The 18,583-nt window shown below is 37.9% G+C and overlaps 4 protein-coding genes across 4 annotated transcripts; 1 reads left to right on the top strand and 3 right to left on the bottom strand.

The window, feature by feature from the left end:
• Positions 1 to 285: 285 nt before the first annotated feature.
• LOC136279514 (uncharacterized) lies at positions 286 to 741 on the bottom strand. The gene has a single exon (XM_066163451.1). The coding sequence runs from the start codon at positions 739 to 741 to the stop codon at positions 286 to 288; it is 456 nt and encodes a 151-aa protein (XP_066019548.1).
• A 1,758-nt stretch (positions 742 to 2,499) lies between these two features.
• LOC131799624 (BET1-like protein) lies at positions 2,500 to 4,610 on the top strand. Its single transcript, XM_059117326.2, has 4 exons — positions 2,500 to 2,539; positions 2,806 to 2,897; positions 3,312 to 3,368; positions 3,891 to 4,610. Exons 1-4 carry the CDS (start codon positions 2,515 to 2,517, stop codon positions 4,059 to 4,061), a joined length of 345 nt encoding a protein of 114 aa, XP_058973309.2. The 5' UTR covers positions 2,500 to 2,514; the 3' UTR covers positions 4,062 to 4,610.
• Positions 4,611 to 4,740: 130 nt separating this feature from the next.
• Positions 4,741 to 9,764, bottom strand: LOC131774090 (F-box/LRR-repeat protein 2). Its single transcript, XM_059090100.2, has 4 exons — positions 8,467 to 9,764; positions 7,572 to 7,907; positions 6,789 to 6,926; positions 4,741 to 6,309 (listed from the first exon to the last, which is right to left on the bottom strand). The coding sequence occupies exons 1-4, from the start codon at positions 9,496 to 9,498 to the stop codon at positions 5,968 to 5,970; spliced, it is 1,848 nt and encodes a 615-aa protein (XP_058946083.2). The 5' UTR covers positions 9,499 to 9,764; the 3' UTR covers positions 4,741 to 5,967.
• Positions 9,765 to 11,018: 1,254 nt separating this feature from the next.
• On the bottom strand, positions 11,019 to 17,037 carry LOC131774080 (uncharacterized). Its single transcript, XM_059090090.2, has 6 exons — positions 16,480 to 17,037; positions 14,701 to 14,795; positions 14,288 to 14,444; positions 12,871 to 12,937; positions 12,154 to 12,405; positions 11,019 to 11,594 (listed from the first exon to the last, which is right to left on the bottom strand). The coding sequence occupies exons 1-5, from the start codon at positions 17,023 to 17,025 to the stop codon at positions 12,209 to 12,211; spliced, it is 1,062 nt and encodes a 353-aa protein (XP_058946073.2). The 5' UTR covers positions 17,026 to 17,037; the 3' UTR covers positions 11,019 to 11,594; positions 12,154 to 12,208.
• Between the last annotated feature and the right edge of the window lie 1,546 nt (positions 17,038 to 18,583).

Genomic DNA, 18,583 nt, shown 5'->3' on the forward strand with positions numbered 1-18,583 from the left:
CCATTAGAAACCAGAACAGATGACAGATGTTTTTTCTCCTCGGAGATGACGGAGGGTTTTGTTACGAGACGTTTTGCGCGCTCGTAAAGGCACTTAACGATACCGCGTTTTACCGATTGAGGGTGGTGTGAATCATAAGCTAAGAATCGATCGGTGTGCGTGGGCTTCCTGTATACGCTGGTGGTGAGGCGGCCGTCAGGTTCTCTTAAAACTGTGGTGTCTAGGAAGGCGAGTTTTTGTCTTTCTAAGTCTCCATGGTGAAGCGGATGGAAGGCTGCTGATTATTTATAAATGCTGTAAGAAGTCATCTACGTTTTCGCGATCCAGGATGGTAAAGGTATCGTCCACGTAGCGTTTCCAAATCTTTCTTTTCCAGATCAGCTCGTAGGATGATGTAGTTATCGCCTGTTCTTCGAAACTCTCCATGTAGAGGTTAGCAATAACAGCGGAAACCCGACTCCCCATGACGGCGCCGTCTTTTTGCTCGTAAATCGATCCGTCACACTGGAAGTATGTGGATCTCAGTACGAAGGTCAAAAGGTCAGCGATCTGTGCAGGCGACAGCGTGGTGTGGTCTGCAAGGCTTGGGTCGTTCTCGAGTTTCTGCGGTGCGGCTTGTACAGCGGCGTCGATAGCAACGTTGGTAAACAGCGATTCTACGTCGAAAGATACCATGATCTCGTTGTCTAAGATCGTCTCATTGCTGACGGTGGATACGAAGTGGGCTGAATTGGTCACCATGTACTCTGACTTTCCTCATAAGTGTTGTTGAAGGCATACTTCTGTAACGTATTTGCATCACAAGTGGTACCTATACGTAATACACATGCATTTTTCCTTCAATGATTTGTTGGTTGTGACGCAGCATTGAATTAGGGATTTGAGGCGCTTTTTTCCAAGAGGTTTGATGTGAAACCAAAATTCAGCTTGTAAAGAATCCCATGCCGAGAACACGAATATATCTTTTAGTGCCGCAGTACACGCCTGTTTTCGTCTAGCACCAGTCTTACCCGTTTATTCAATGCGGATTACCAACAACCTCAAGTCTTTAGCCTCTACGTGGTATTGAATAGTGATCACCATCCTGGCTCAAGTATTGGAACTCGGAAATTTACTTCCGTTCATAACCAATGTACACTGCTTGAGCAAGGTTGACGATGTACGACCTGCCTTTGTGTGAACATAGGCATGCGTAGTATGGAAAAGCTATTTTTTCAGCTGTGTAGGTCGAGATGGGACACTTTGTGGTCCTTATGTTTTTATAACTTTCAAAAGAGCGAAAATATCGCATTATATCACTTTAAGAGAAAGAACCCAATTTACCTAAACTCACTGAGGTATTTGTGGTCTGTTGTCTCTACTGTCTAAATACTTTTGTAGCCTCCTTCGCAGCCGTTGTTTGGTCTCGTCACACAACGCCCTCGATTCCTCGTTGGAGAGTGAGCGCATTGCGCGACGAGACCATAACGGTTGTTAAAGAGCTTAAGCTTACAATCATTCCTGTAACAGAGAGAAATCAAAAGTCAGTCGCCTTAAAAATATAATTCCAGATAATTTTACCACGAAAGGCAAACTGCAACTCTGTTTTATCTCCAATAGACTCTAACTAAAGATACACTGGGATCTCGAATAAATAAAGATACAATGAACAAGAGAGGACTTTGCCCCCCTATGTTTAAATCACGTAATAAAATGCAGGTTGTTTAGAAGGAAAGAACACGGTATTACGAACCGATCTGAGTATTGAATGTAAAAGAAAAGTGGCCAACGCTCGAAACTTCAGTTGAAACTCTATACGTTGGCTTATTAACATTATCAACTCACTTGATGAAACCAATATTATCTTGTTTTACTCCCCCACCGACGAAGCACTACAGTTTCTTTAGAAACTTGTCCCTTTAACCGACTTAGTATGATTGGCTGATTTAACTGTTCGAGTACAGGTGACCGATTACAGTCAACTTTCCGATTACAACTCTACCGAATAATTAGTGAAAAACAAAGCAGCTAATGCGCAAACCACATTCGAGGAAGGTGCAATGGTTCTGGGAGTATCACACATTAGCAACGACTTCCCTATGCCGTGGCATTACAATGATGAACAAAAGGAAAAGCTTTTATAGACAAATCTCCAAGGTTGCCAATAGACGGGCTTGGTACTAAAATCACAACAGGTCTTTTAATAATGATTTAGTACTGCGTTCTGTCATGGCTTTTGGGCAAAGAGTAAAAAAAGAGTGTGGGACCATAGCAGGCTGGCAACAGATTTAGAACTACTTTGCTTCGCCGGTTCCGCTAATATACTGTTGAAGTTTCTCCTGTCGTTAAGCTTGAAGGGAAGATGGAATAGTCGTAAATAAAAATTTGCAATTAAGCTCTCTATACCATCGAATTATTGGACAAATGAAATGGACACTTACGTCAGATGCTCTTCAAACTTCGTAGTCTGGGTATGAGATTGAAATTTAGAGGACAAACCATTCGTCTTACATAAATAATCTTTCTGAATACAAGATGGCGTCGTGGGGAAATAATCGAGGTAGGGATTTTTTTGGAATATATTAAATTAAACGCTTCAAAAGACAAATGTAGCGAGTAAAACTCTGTCAGTGTTTGTTTTCAAAGGAATTAATTTCCAATTTGATCAGAGAGATGATGGCGTTAAGTATTTTAGATGGTCCATGAACTTATGACGTGTAAAATGTAAATAATTCTTTATCGAAAGCGAGCGTATTGTGTACTTTTCAAGATCATTCGATTGAAATTTTTAAATTAATGTTTTTCGTCACCTGGCATGTTGCGCAGGTTCGAGGACAACCTCTACAGATGAAATGTTGGAAACAGAGAACAATCGAATGGTGGACGATTTGGCGGCAAAAGTTTCTCGTTTAAAAGGGGTAGGAAGACATTGCTGTAACACTGTGTCGTTGTAACAAACCTTTACACCCTAAGATTAGTGTGCATATTCTCCATACCTTCCTCTGTATATTTCTTATATATAATGCTTGAATTTTAATAAGCACTTTGGCTGTGGTCCTCATTTGCATTGATCAATGTGATAGTTTCCATTTTTTGGAACCCTCCCCCTCCCTGTCAGTAATACCCATCATCACATTTCTGATTTTAAATCAAGTCTACCTGTTAAAATCCTTTTCATTCCTAACTGTGTGAAAATTACTCCTGCTCCTAACCCACACTCCATGTAAAAGAGGTGTCTAAGATAAGGAACAACCCTCTGTAATACAAACTTAGCTAATTTAATATGTAGTTTGTTTTATGGAAATTTATTTGATCCATTTCATTTTTTTAAGATCGCAATTGATATCGAGAATGAAAGCAAGCAGCAAAACAAATATCTTGATGGAATGGTAACTATGCTGCTATGTGTGTGTGTGTGTGTGTGTGTGTTTTTTATGCAAAAATACAACTGTTTAAATTCCAGAATTGTACAACCCCTACCCATCTTTTGGATTGGTCTAAGCAATTGACAGATTTTTCATCTGATCATATACAGTAGTTGTTACTCAACTGTCTGTACTTGATATTATTTAATAACTGTTATTTTCTGATCACCTGACCTCCACACTTTACCCCACACTGTTTAAAGTTAATACTTTTACTCAAAGAACTCAAACCATTGTCAAAACATGTTCAAGCTGAAAGGTAGAGAAGATGGAAAAATGTTTACACAAAAGTTTGATGGAACACTACCTTCTCAGAGCATATTTTTACAATTGGTGCCAATACATCACAAACCCAACCTACTACACTTTTTACACCTCTCATGTTTGTAGCATTACCTGGGAAGTGATGTTGATTTTCATGAGCTACAACTCACTGTATTGTATTGATGTAAAGTAAATCAAGGTAACCGATTTTAAAATCAACAGGGAGATGACTTTGGGAGCTCATCAAGTTTGTTGAGTGGCAGTGCAGCACGACTATCACAAATGGTTTCTGCAGGACGATCAAACAGAAAAATCATGTGTTACCTTATAGCTGGACTAGTTGGAGTATTCTTTATTGGTTACTATGCACTCAGCAAGGTTATTATCAGATAGTTAGAAGTTCTAGAATGTATAAAAAAATTCAATGAAGCGCTCTATACTTTTGTTTCCTCTTGGTGTATTACAGAAACTAAATACTCAACAAAAAACTGTACAAATTGCTTTGCATATGTACAACATTAAGGTATTCTCATGTCCCTTGATAACAATATATCTTTCAAGTTTGCTTGTACATCTAAGAAACATTTTAATCCTCATTACATTGTATGACTGTTTTGATGATTTTGAAAAAAAAACTTAGTTGGTGATTGTGGTACATTGTAAGTGGTAGTACATGTACATATATCTACTAATGGATGCTAGACTTAGCTTTTAAACCTCCTCACTGGCTGAAAAAATATTTGACATCTGAGGAAAATGTCTCAGTGTCTTAAAGAAATACCTCAAAGGAAAGAAATAACATGAAGTATGTGTATTACACAAGTTAATACATACTGTGGAAGCTTTAAATTTACCAGCAGATAATCATTGTAAATCACCCTACAATTGCATGTGCATTATTTCTGTAAGACATAATTGTAGAATATTCATGAAGTCTCCTAATGAGGGGGGGGAAGGGGTGAGGAAGGAAGGGGTGGGGGAAAGGGGTGAGTTGGGGAGGGGGGAGGGGGTGGGAGGTAATGTAAGGGAATCAAACACAATGTCATTTTTACACTACCAATAGGTGGTAAAAAACAGTTCTATAATATAACATACCATATGTACCTAGTGTCATTAGTTTCAAAAAAAATTATCAGAGAAGTTCTGTTGCGAGACTATGTATAGTTACCAAAGCTAAATATTCTTTAAACAAGCACTGATGTTCAACTTTATGACCAGGATTGGTCAAACGCATCACTTGACTGAATATCCCCCAGCTGAAACTGGGCAAATGATATTCCTCAATTTTTGAAACTTACATCCACTATGATAAGTCTTCATTTAAAATTCAATTCAAGAAGAGAGAGTGTGTTATGGTTGTTACAGAAGAAGGGAATATTTATTTGTCCATAAAGTCATACCAAAGAACACTCAAAAGAAAACATCCCACGTAGCAAACAATAAACTGTTTGTAAACATTTAACAGGTGTATTGCAAAATATTTAAAGGATGATAAACACCTCTATTTTGCATGAAAAAATAAATATGCTTATATATTTGTTCTTGGACATTATCTGTTCCTTGAAGAGCTTTGCTCTCAGAAAACTGTGCTCATCTTGGAACAAAGAACATCTACAGAAAAATATCTGCATATTTTCACGTCAAACAGATTCTATTGTTTATATATTACTATATACCACACAGATGAATAGTGCTAAAAGATATTGCTAATGACTGGGAATATTTTTTATTATTAAAGATGATTAAACACGTGTGACAGTATATGTGTTAACCAAATATCTGAACAGTATTCATAACACAGCAAACACCTTTTAAGGGATTCAGGGCTAAAAAGATTAAATGACTGATACTAATTCAAGAAAAGCTAAATAAAGGTCTGGAAAATTGACTCTGTTTCTTATTACATTCTATGTATGAGTACCACCAGAAAGCTACAGATTTAACATGCAACTTTAAAATAATGGGCCATTTAAAAGATTCATAATCTCCTGGTAAAAAGGGTGATCAAGTGCAGATTTTTTTTGATGGAAGTCATTTTTTTATTGGCAGGCAAATACAGCTCATTTTTATTACAAAGACTTGCAATTAGCCTCAATTTGAAAAGGGGGGTTTATAAAGCTTGTAAATAGTTTCTATTGATCCAAACCAGAAAATCCATTCTGTATTTACAAATCACTAGCAGTTGCAAGCAATATATTGTTCAACCTACTGGAGAACTGGCAAGCATTGTTGTACAGTTTGTCACCCTTACTCTACTATGTACACCTAACATCATAGCAAAATACATACTCTGGAATCTCTATAGGGCGTACACCTTAGTGCAAAGTCTTGCCCCAGAATATCTCAACTGTAGTGAGACAAGACCTGGAATATGCTCTTCCAACTGATCAACAGCCTTTGTTGTAATCTGACTGCACATGCTCAGATCTAGGTGGGTTAAATTACGGCCATGTATTGCTAAGTCCATGACACTCTTATCAGTGATGTTGTCACATTTAGATGCATCTAGTGCTACCAGCCTCTGCAGGTGAATTGCGACCAAGGAAACACCCATGTCAGTTACTGATGTACATCCACTGAATGTCAGCTGTTCTAGAGTGTGGAGATTTTCAGCAACATCAGCTAATCCACTGTCTGTAATCTGTGACCAAAAGCAAAGTGAAAGTCAAGAATAGCCAATGCTGGGAGGGCTAGAACAAAATTAACCCTGAACGATCTGAATGCTTCACAATTTAACAATTCCTCCAACTGACAATGATTTGTTTCTTTGTTATCAAGTGTATAATGTAAGTTTTGAAGTCTTCATTGCTACCTTATAAAGCATATTCTACAGTGTGGAGGATGTGACTATTTTTGCAAGAAAAAAGTTAACAAAATTGAATATAGGTACATGTATAGCCCAAAATGAGGTTGGAGGTAGATGAGTGGCGAAACTTTAAGTCTCTCAAACTCTTCCTTTTTTCGCTTTATTATTTTTTTTTTGGGGGGGGGGGAAGGGGTTAGAAAGAAGATAGGGGAACTGACTCTTTTCCCTGCATTTTTCTGCCTGGGAGTTTTTCTCTTTTGCCATCATATCATTAAAGAAGTGAGTGATTAGAGTCCTGTGACCATAAACTGTACCTGTGTACACATGTTTATATTCAGCGTGGTTAAGTTCCTTAGCTGACAAATGCTTCTTAAGCCTCCATCTGTGATGCATGTACAGTGACTAATGTCCAAAAGTTTCAGTTGTTCTAGGTTCTTTATTCCTTTTGGTACCTGGAGAGGAAACACAAAAATTCTGAAAGTTAATATGAATCATACATGGAGTATTAAAATATTTTCCTTGCCATGAGTAAGTATGAGAGATAAAGGGGAAGTTCTGATCCTGTTTCATGTAAATTTTTAGAAAACTTCAAACACTGTGTGTACTTTGATCAGCATTTCATGCATCACAGATTTAAATTCGGAAACTTCAAATCTCTCTTTTTGAGTGTGAGATTTCAGGAAAAAAATTGGTATTTTCACAAAATGAAAGAAAAATAGTCATGGGTCACATATACTTCAGGAGGCAAATCACACCTCACCTCAAATTTTACACATCATGCTTGCATTTCTATAAAATCCATGCATCACATATTAACTCTTTACCACCCTTGCTGACTGTATGCATTGATAACAAGGGAATTTAGTGTTATCAACCGAGTTGGAAAGGTAAATTGGCCACCATAAAGAGTTTAAAGGCTGACATTTTGAGTGTTAGCCCTTTATCAATTGCTCTAACAAAGGGCTAACCCTCGTAACATCAGCCTTTAAACTCTTTACTTTGTCCAATTTACATTTTCAACTCAGTTGATAACTGTACATGTAAATTACCCTTCCACCAACACAGAACTTGCCCCCCTTTATTAACTATATGCATACCTTACTTTGTGCGGTCCCTCCTTCCTTTTTAAATTTTTCTGCATGGGAACATTTATCCTTGTTATGGCAGACATCAGCAAGGTTTTGCTCAGAGGGAACAAAGCCAATCAAACCATTATCAGTGATGTTTATACACCAACTGAGCCGAAGTGATTGCAGTTTAATAAGTGAGCTAGTGATGGCAGACAATCCAATGTCAGTTACATGAAGACATGAGCTCAGATCAAGTTCTTGAAGATTGATCAGGACTGTAGAAAATCGCAACACTAACTCATCAGACAGAGTGCTGCAACCATTTAGTACAAGGACTTTTAAAGGGACATTGTGATTTGTACCCTGCATTAAATAAAAAGAAGGATAAAAAAACACGATAAAGCATTTTCAGTATTCTACCTTACTCACAGGACACAAATTAAGGTGCAATTGTAGAGAAAAACTCTGAAATTTTGATATCAAGCACCATTTCTTAATCAAGCACCTCTTAAGTGCATGTTTGGGTGAGGTATAAGTTATATGTAGGCTATTGTTTGCACAGTGTAAGGGGAGGTGGTTACTACTATGGGATGAATTTCTTCTTAGACATGAATGTACAACATACCACTGATGCTTAAGTGTCACACAGATTATTGGTAACTGTGTGAGATGTAGTGAAAATGCAAGGCAAGCTGGTTAAATCAAGAAAAAGCAAGTAAAGGCTTTCTAGTTAAAAAAAAACAAAACAAAACAAAAACATAAGCAAAAAAATTGTTGGGTGCATAAGCCAACAGAAAATCGAATACATTTGACCCTATGACTAATCAGAGTGCACCAATATTGTAATAGGTGAACAATAATCCCTTCATGACAATTAAGGCCCTGATGAGTGATTAAATGTATATGAGTAAGTTCAGTGTACCTGTGTCCAGCATAAGAACTTTCCTAGGCCACTGTTAGACAGCTGGTAGCATGAATAGAAGTTTAGTGAGTGTAAGTTGATTAAAAGTGCGTTGACAGTCAATAATGCCCCATCTGTGAGTTGTCTGCAACTATTTAAGTCCAGCACCTTTAGACAGTGCAAGTATTTGCCAATGCAGATTAATGTGGTATTTGTAATATCCACACAAGCAAGTTTTAGGACCTCAAGTGACGTCTGGTATTTCACCAGTGATACTATGCCATTATCAGTCAAATGTTTGCAAGCTGTTAGATTTATCGCTATAAGTTTTAGTTCAGGTATCTGAGAAAATTTGAGCATCACTTCATCCGTAATATCAGATCGACTGATGTCAAGGTGTTTCAGAGATGACAACTTCTTTGCCATCTTATGCCATGTTGAAATTCCAATGCCCTTGCAGCCAGAAATACTAAAATCCACGACATTGGGCAACAAATCAGCTACTTTTGAAACAAACACGTCGGATACGTCTTTACAAGCGTTCAAATCCAAGACAGTCAAATGTCTCCAAACATTTGCACATTTGTCCAACCAAATCACATTCTTTGCCACGTCAAGCTGCCTACATCGGCTCAAGTCTACACGTACAAGGTTAGGACAGTATTTACTTAGTATCTCGAGTAAGTTATCATTGACGCATCTGCAGCCTTGCAGAGACACCTCTCTGAGATTTGATCCAACTTGCTTACAAACTTGAAGAATTTGAGCAGCAGTTGTCATATGCTTGAATCTCAGATGCTGGATACAGTGTCTCTGAAGGCTGTCCACTAACAGATGGGAAAACCTTTCTCGTCGTGTTCCAAGACTGACAGAAACGTTTCTCCACAAGATGGGATCCTGCGAAGCTTTAGACCACTGACCACAAACAAGAGCTGCACATTTTAAATCCGAAGCTGGCAGAAATCTGAAAATATACGACACGATTTCCAGCGGGAGAGCCAAAATAATCATGTTATTATTCTCTACAGCACAACTTGATGCACTCACGGGCATGACAAGTAAAAGAATTTTGTTGAGCTAGCTTATGTTATTGAGCGAGTTGTTCGAAGACAAAAAATAAATGTGAACACAAGTAACAGTTATTTTAGGTGTTGCCCTCGGGAAAGATCAGTTCCATGCAATCCCATGAAATCGGACAGTTGTCTTCAGTAAAATTCACATAGCTGGTCTGTCTTCTAATGAACATATCCGAAACTTAGGAAAAGCTACGCAGTTGTTTTTCTGTTTAGCATTTTACAAAATGCTAAATTTTCCGCCATGTTTTCATTAGAGCGTTTAACTGCTGAGCATGTATCGCGGATTCGTAATTGCAGTTCTATGTGGTTCTCGCCAAAGTTCGCGGTTCTTAGAGGGTCTTAACGTGGTCAACTGTAACCACTAAAACAGCAAACAAATTTAGCTGTTAGCGGTAAAAATTGACAAATTTTAATCGTTATTCGATAAAAGAATTTAACCGTAAAAACGTAGTCTTTTAATGGCAATGGAAATAAATTAACCGTTATTCCTAAAACGGCAAAAATTTTAACCGTCAGCCGTAAAAGCCATTACTCCATTGACACCCTCTTCCTATCATTTCAATAAATTAGCCTTTATGTTAGCATTTTGTCATGAAAAAACTGTTCTTATCTTCTCCATTTTCAAGCATCAACCACCCTTGCTCCTTTTATTCAGATTCTTTGCACTTGTAGATAACTTTTTAGCAAATTTTCCGTTCAAGTTCAAGTTGGTCTTGCATGAAGCAAAAAGAGGGAAATTTCCATCTGTTAATGGAAATCTTTAAATATCATGTTTCTTTCAAAGCAGAAACCACCCAAAAAAAGAAGAAAGAGAATGAACACATTTGAATGCGTAGGGCTAATTGTCGACGCAATAAACAAGGATGACAAATTACTTGAAACCATAGTAGTATGTCAGAAATGACTGTGAAGGATGACGAGTACGAGAAAGAGGATTTCGTTATCAACGTATAATCAAAGATTCACGATTGAAAAGAGACGTCAGCATTTCATGAAAGATTTTATTCAGAAATTTATCCCAAGGAAAAAAACCCACCAATGCCGTTGGCATTCTCGACGGTCTAGTACATCTGTTTAAGTTGTGACTGTCTTCTTGGAAAAAAAATAAACATGCTGAAAAAGATTACCAAACGAAAACTTTTTCTTCGCGAATTTGTAAGAAAATCCCAGTGGCAAGGTATTTATGTTGGTTTTGAAGTGAGAATTGTCTTAACGATTTTCTCGTTATCTTTTTTTTTTTTTTCAATCATTTGTCAACACTTAATTGTCGTTTTATCCATAAGTGGACCGCCAATGCGACGATGGATGAATTCCGAGCCGTTGAGAATTCGAAGTTGCTGATTGTTCACGAATGTCTTACAGTGGTTTGATTGAAATTGAAAAAAACAACTTCTCAAGAACACTGCTACTTTCCGCTGAAAACTGAGCTTTTTGAGAACGCTCTTCAATCAGGGTGAATTCGGAGACGTCAGTTTTGCGTTTTAGGATAAACAGAAAAAGAAGTTTTTACAACGAACCTCCGTGTTTACGGAAGGCGACGTTGATCCCGTGCTGATAAGTAATATAAATTTATCCCCATGATGAACATGCGTAATCATACCGGTTTGTACCGCTATTAATCATTGAATGGTGCCTGAGTTTGATTGGGCATGCTGTGGAACAAGAGCTGATAAGATTTCATTGCGCCCAAGATCCTTAGCGTGCGTGGGTAAGGTATGACTAGAGGAAGTCTGTCAAACGAATCAAAGATTACGATGTTTTCCGCGGTGCTGAGGGAGGCTGCTACATAATTTTGTTCTCTTTCTTCAAGTAAAGCTTCTTCTATACGTAGTCGTGGGGTTGCATTCTATATTTCATCAATTTTAAAAATATCGAGACACGTTAAGAGGAATCAACTCGGCCTGCAACCATGTTCTGAGCTTTGAGCCAGCGATATTGCCTAACAATGGCTGCTGTCATTCCCAAAACCACAAAAAGCACGCTGATGATGATGACCCAAGTGCTGGAATCCAGAGGTTGTTTCGTCGAAGCTTGTTCCTTTTTCTTGGCTTTTCTTGCATGCCTTCGAGTTGCCTGAAATGAAACATAAATTTCAAAACAAACACAGCTCTAGGTTCATTGTATAGGGAAAGAAGCTGATATTATACACGTGAATGTGAACCACTATTACTTCATATAAGCAGGTGCTCAAACTGGGGATTTAGATGCTGAAATAAGCTGGTATAAAACTCGTGTATCGCTTGGACAAAAAAACTTAAAACAAAACAAGTAGACAAATAAACAAACAAACAAAGACGAAAAGCTGAAAAAAAATGCGAACAATCAATAACAGAGAACCTAAGCTTGGTCAGTCTATCCTTTGTTCATTGGTTCAATGTTTGGGTGAGTCCATATTTGGACTGATATCACCAGGCGCCGTGTTTACAGGCATCTTGCCGCTCTCCATGGTTTGTAAAAACCGCTGCGTGTGAGTATATCGGAACTAAGTGTCCACTGAGAGTAATGGCCCTGTCTCCTGTCGGTTAAGACTGCATAGACTGTTAAAACAAATAAGTAAGAGAAACATCAACAGAAGCCTTAAATGTTATCGCCAAAAACCTTTTGGCGCAGAACAGAAAATCTTTGGTGGTACCTTCTCAATCTCATAGTCGTCAACGATTTCCCTTCTCCAACACGCAAGGAAGCTCTCATCCTCTTTGGTTCCAAAATCTCCTGTCAGACTCATACCGACTGAAAACTCGTGTGCGATGTTTTTTTTCTATCTTGAGGTCGTTGATTCGCCTTTTCTTGATCAGGTCGGACGCCATATCATAGTCAAAGAATAGCAAGTATTCCAGCGATGAGTATTTATGACTTTCAATCAGATCGTGGAAATCCTCTAGTTCTAGAAGAGAAGTAGCATGTTTTTGTTTTTTCACGATGGATACTCTTCAGTAAAATTCAAATACAGTATACTTATTAAAAACCTGGTTTCCTGAAACCAGTCGCGAGTTGCTTGATCATGTTTCCCGCTCTTCAAGCAGTTTCTTGCTTTTATTTTAATATCTTATTGGCTCAATGTGACATTTTACCTTTTTTTCTGAATACCCTTTGTGGTCATTGTGGTTTTGGTTTCACAACACTCAATCGAAATGCACCTTTATTTATAACTTTATTTTAGCAAACTTATCAACTCGTAACAAGAGCCGCCTGTTTTCTCCATCCAAGTTCATGAGCACTTTCATAATCTGTGGTTTATCGAAGCTACGCAGCCGTCTATTTTGAGGCCAGTCACTTTGGGCTTTCTCTGGATTTTCTTTATGAACGAAGGTCTAAGCTGTAGTCTGGAAACAAAGTCACCCGAGGTTACCTTCAAAATCTGCACCGAAGTTGAACTCTTTTATGAGAAATGTTTCCATGCCTAGAGGAACACCAACCTGCAGTATACAAACAATACGGACTCAGCTTCTTCACAACGATTTAAAGTCATCTCGCCATCAGGAAGTCTCGCCACCGGGGCAATCTCGCCGCCATCAAGTCACCACCGGTAAACTCGCCATCAAGGTCGCTATAGTTAATTTGGTATAAGTACAAAACTTTAGATGATTCTTAAGTTTGATCTCGAGTCTCTCGAGCATACTCATAAGAATGCTATGGGCAATACTGCAAAGCCGTGCTGAAGGCTCGATAGTTTTTTCAAGATGGCGGAAGGCGAGTCAAGTGCGCGTAACGATCGAAAAGCCACCGATTTGATCAGATCAAAGATATCAAACGAACCATCGAACGACGAGGTCTAGCCTGTAAATATTTAGAATCAAAGGAAAAGTGATCATAACTTTTTAATCGAACGAACAAACAACAAGATTGACAAAAGTTGTTATCGATCGCATGCATTTTTTTTGTCGAAAGAACGAGAGTTTTGAAAGCTCATACTGAGATTCTGTAAACTTTTTACCATAACAACAACGAGCAACAAATTAGAGCTCAAGGGAACTTTTATTTATTAAATTAAACGTTTGATAGCAATACTTAATACAGTTACAGCAATCGGTACCGCATGAGTGTTTGGTGGCGAGGTAACAAGCCTTCATGGCGAGATCGATTACACTTTGTGGCGAGTCTTCCAGGTGGCGAGGTTATTTGAGTGTTCCTAGTGTTAACATTATGTGCGTTTAAGCCTTTTATAGAAAAAGCATGGTGGAAAAAAAATACAGAACATCGTTCTTATTTTGTAACGGAACAGTAAATCGCAGCATAGACCCTTCATTGTGCCTTAGAATGCCTTAGAATGCATTTTATTAACAAGGCGTTGTATTCAAATTTAAATTTGACCTGATCGTGTTGTCATTAAACGCTGAAACGTCCACCCACTAAACGCGTTAAAGAACTCAGAACATCGAGTATTAGCAAGAGGCTCAAATAGTAGTAGCAAGAACCCCCGTGATGAACCTTCCAGTCGCAACAGATTTGATTTGAAACAATTCTTAATGTTAACGAAGTGTTCCTGAAAACTGGACTGCCTCATGTACGACACGTTTTTCACTCACTGGGCAACGCAACCATGGTTGGCTCCATTCGTGCAGAACTATTTAATCAGCACTACGTTTTCTCAATTATTGCTTTATTCGGTATTCTTGCCACTCGAATTAAGCTATTATTACATTCATACATACCCTCTTCCACTAGGGTTACTGAGGGGCTCGTAGAAGTACCAGACATGAAGGAATGATACTTCAAGTCTCTATTTTCACTCATTTTATCAGCTATAGATAGAATTTTTTACCTACCCTTTTTCCAAGAAGATTTAGGTCATAGCCTATTTCGCCTGCAGTTAGGTCAGCGGTCAGCCTAGCTGAAAACACAGTTGTCAACACTGTTCCTTCTAACATCCACAGGATCGCAAACGTACGGGCAAGGGAGGACTGAGGTGCTTTGTCACCGTATCTTTGATCGTTGAAAAGAATGGACTGAATTAAACTTGAATGCCTACTATTTTTTGTTTATTCATGAGAAGTAAGTGTAATGTTTAGGTCTGCACTCGTACTATAAACTTTCTTAAACAATAAACCTATATCTCCCTCTGAAAGATTAAAATCAGGCTTTCTGTAGAATACTAGACTAATGGTCATTTATACTGCTTTTAAATAGCTCATGTACACCATTGACTATGACTTTGGTCAAAAATTTAAAAAAAGCTTACCCAACGGTTGTCATGGTAACAAAGGCCCACCAAACCCCTTGTCCGATTCCACGAAAAGAACTCGACGGGAACTGGGCTGAATTGGTCCTGTGCTCCTATATGGGGAGAGAGGAGGTGATAAGTTGCAGGGCATGAGTAAAACAAGTGCACGAGGGAAAAAAAGCCAATGCAAAAGTGTAGCATCCCTCGAAATAAGAAAGTGACCGTCACACAATATAAAATTGCGGCTTAGTTGCAAGGCCTGGATGCAGCTAAACCTTTATATTTAAAAGAAGCTCATTTGCAATAAAGGAAGTGTGACTTGACTGGTCTGAAAGACTAGAGGACAATAAAATAACTTGAAGTGAGGCTACTGTTTGTTTCGATTACAGTATTGAAGGCGTAATGACATAAAACCGCATGTACATGTAAATATGCGAAACATACTTCTGCTATTCCTCTACAACAAAAGATATTTCTACTTCAGAAAATAAATTGTTCAAGATCCTAAATTGCCAAATTGCCCTGTTGGCAACAGTTGTATAATTTTGGCGGTTAATACCCATCGCAAAACATGGCATAGTCCTCATATCACGAACCGAATATTTTTTTCAGTCAGCACAATTCACGTTTAATAAACGGCGTAGTGTTATTGATTTTGTTTTGAGACGTTTTATTTGCATGAGCAATGGTACAAAAAATTCTGATATCTTTCTAAAAGAGTATTTTTAAAAATCTAAAACTATATTTGGTTGGGTGACACAACGCATAGCTAAATGAACGATGGTAATCATGATTACGAAATAAAGTGTGTACCATCCCGTTTTGTTTTATTATGATAAGTCTTCACCATCATTCGGAAATGCAAAATGATCAGTGAAATTAACCAGGAAGTTACTGCTTTACAAAGATCGCTAAATGTTGTCTAACTTTTCGGGAAATATTCATTACTTTTTGAACTCGAAAAATTACTTATGAAAAATTGATTCATAATGATTATGATGCAAATGACAGGCACACATCTGTTGTTATTCAAATTTGCATTGAAGCTTGAATTATTTCCCCCACAGGACTCAATATCAAGAATTATTTCCCCCACAGGACTCAATATCAAGATTTTTTATTACAAAAATTATTTTTTTTCTGTCATGCCATGACATAGATAATGGTTAATGGTTCTGAAAGCATTATTTTTATCCTCATCAATTCGGTGACTCTAGGAAAGAAATCGCCCTGGTTTGTTTTTGAATTGGTAATTTTAATGAAACATATTTTTTCAACTCAAGTAGGAAAGTTTTAGCAACAGCCTGGGCAAAAGGCTGGTTAAAAAATTAATAAACAAAAATTTGAATTCGATGGATGTAGTGAAGCTCATTTTTCAACGATTGCAACATGCGTACCTCATATGTTAATTTTGTAATTCATAGTAAACTCAACCCTTTTTTTTTCAAACTACTGTTTGCTTTCGCGGGATGAGAGAAGTGTGAGTCAGTTCCAATTTTATTCATGGAGTTTCTACTTATTGCAAAATTACTTGCAATAAGTAGAAATGTAAACGGGAAAAGTTTAGAGTAACGTTAACGGGAAAAGGGAAAAAGTGATGACAATGGTCATCACTTTCCTCATTTTCTGGTAACTATTATACCATTCCATAAGTTTTCCATTAGCTATGTTAGATCGACAAAATAAAAAAGAAAAGTAAACCAAACAAAACTTGGAATTAAAACGAATAAAAAGAGAGAAAAAACGACGGGAGGAGACCATAAATAACAAATTTCGAGTTTGCTTCAACGTACGTACCAAAGCCCATATGATTATTCCTGCAAGTAAGGCGTGTAAAAAGGAAATTAGCACCAGCGCCCACACGTTCTTCAGAAGGTACAGAAATCTATTTGAAAATGGATCCGATCCGTGGCCAAATTTTAAAACCGCAGGTCCCGGTGAATGAAACAGTGCCACAAACCTCCTCTGAAGCTGCTCTGTTTCTCCTTTGTTAGAGAAAATTGGAAAATGGATGACAGGATTTTTGTCGTGATTTCGTCGAATGAGTATTTCCATCTCACAAGAGCTAGTAATGTTTATTTTCTCGTCATAAATTCGCAGTCTTGGACAGCAAGCATTTAGTGCAGTATTCATATAACGAGAGAGGTCTCCTTCAAGGCTCTTGCTGGAAGAGTTGTAATGAGTAAATGGGTGAAAATCTTGCCAGTGCAGCCTGACGGTTTCAAAAGATGGACAGTGAAATGTGCTGCCATTTTTCGTGTTAGGCAGACCGGACAATTCGGCTCTTGTTCCACACACATAAACTTTTCCAAACCAAATCAAAATGCAGATTTTGCTGAACATGTCCAAGTTAACTAAAACTTCGGTTCTGAAATGTGTGATGACACATACCCTTCACCAATTTAAATGAAAATATGGTCGTATTGTCTCCCTGTTTTCGCTGGGAAATATTAAAACAACCACCTGCAGGTTTTTAAACTAATTCGTTATCGTTCCAAGAATTCATGTATAATATCATATTACCCTTTTGTCTTGAAATGGCGGAATAAATGAAACGCTAAGTTTCATCATATTGATGTGTTGCGTGTTATGGAGGAGAATGTGAGAAATTTTGCTCTAGCGGTTCAGTAAGATGCGGTCTCGTAAAATGTTGCTAAGAAGCGAAATCACAAGTCATTCCATTGCCACAATGAACAGAGCTTTCCTGCAAAGCTCAAGGCCAGAAGTGTCACCGATGAGTAACATGCAGATTGTTCAAGTCTTGGAGCCCCACATCGTTGGGATCAAACTGATGAGAATGAAAAACATCAACCCCGCAAGGAAAGACGATGATCAATATAAAGATTAGGTGGCGGGATGCGTGAGGAGGAAGGTGAAAAGATTTCTCGATTATCTCGGACAATAGAATGATGAAGAACAAGATCAAAACGATGACTCCGAGGGGACAAAATATGATTTTGAAAGGAGCAATTAATGCAAGCTGAAAGAGTTTCAGCCTTTCGACGTGAAAGCCATCATTATTTAAGCATCAGCAAGCTTCGTGGTTGTGACGTTAGTTGTTGGGACTGCATTTGATTTGATTAGATCCCGTAGACAAAAAATCCTTATAAAAGGTATTTCGTAGATTAAAAGATGGTGATGGGAAGTGTGATAGGTCTTTTCAGGTCACGATGAATCTATTTTATTTAAGTATAAACTAAAGCAGTAAATAGTGTTGAAGGCGGACTCTGATTGGCTACTCAAACTCTGAATATCCCCTGCTATTTATCTCCGAGGAACGCGCACTGGATTTGCGCCTCCAAAAAATGTAATGTTTACAGGAATAAATAAGTCAAAACCCTTCTTTTTGTGCTATATTATCTCACTGTTTCAGTCAATACTAAAACAAAAATTTACCACGCCTCTTCACGACTAGGTAAATATGCACCACTAACAATCACTTGTTTGCTGAATGGTTGTAAAAAAATCACTGACAGGGCCGTGGTCAAAATGAAGCGAAATCTTTGTTATGATTGCTTACCTGCCAGGGACCCGTTTCTCGAAAGTCCCAGTAACGAAACATGCCCTTAAAACTATTCTGTTTTCATTGAAAGTGGGGGTTTTCAAAAGTTTTGAAAATTATACAATGATGCTATCAGCTATAGAAACAAAATGGACTAGATAGGATGCCAGAATCTGCTTTTCTATCCCTTAAATTTGTATTCCGCTCTATTCTATGCCATTTTTATTTTATTTATTGTTTCGGGCCTGTTAAGTTACTGGAACTTTCGAGAGACGGGGCCCCTGAGCAGAAAATAGAAAATAGAAATACGGTGAAAACATATTGCGAGTGTCAGTCGATTTTTAACAAGTCCGAAGGGAGGGCCATGATTCTGTCTCTCATTTAGTTTCAGGGATTGTT

The sequence above is a fragment of the Pocillopora verrucosa genome, chromosome 3, assembly GCF_036669915.1.
Source record: "Pocillopora verrucosa isolate sample1 chromosome 3, ASM3666991v2, whole genome shotgun sequence".
Lineage (NCBI taxonomy): Eukaryota > Metazoa > Cnidaria > Anthozoa > Scleractinia > Pocilloporidae > Pocillopora > Pocillopora verrucosa.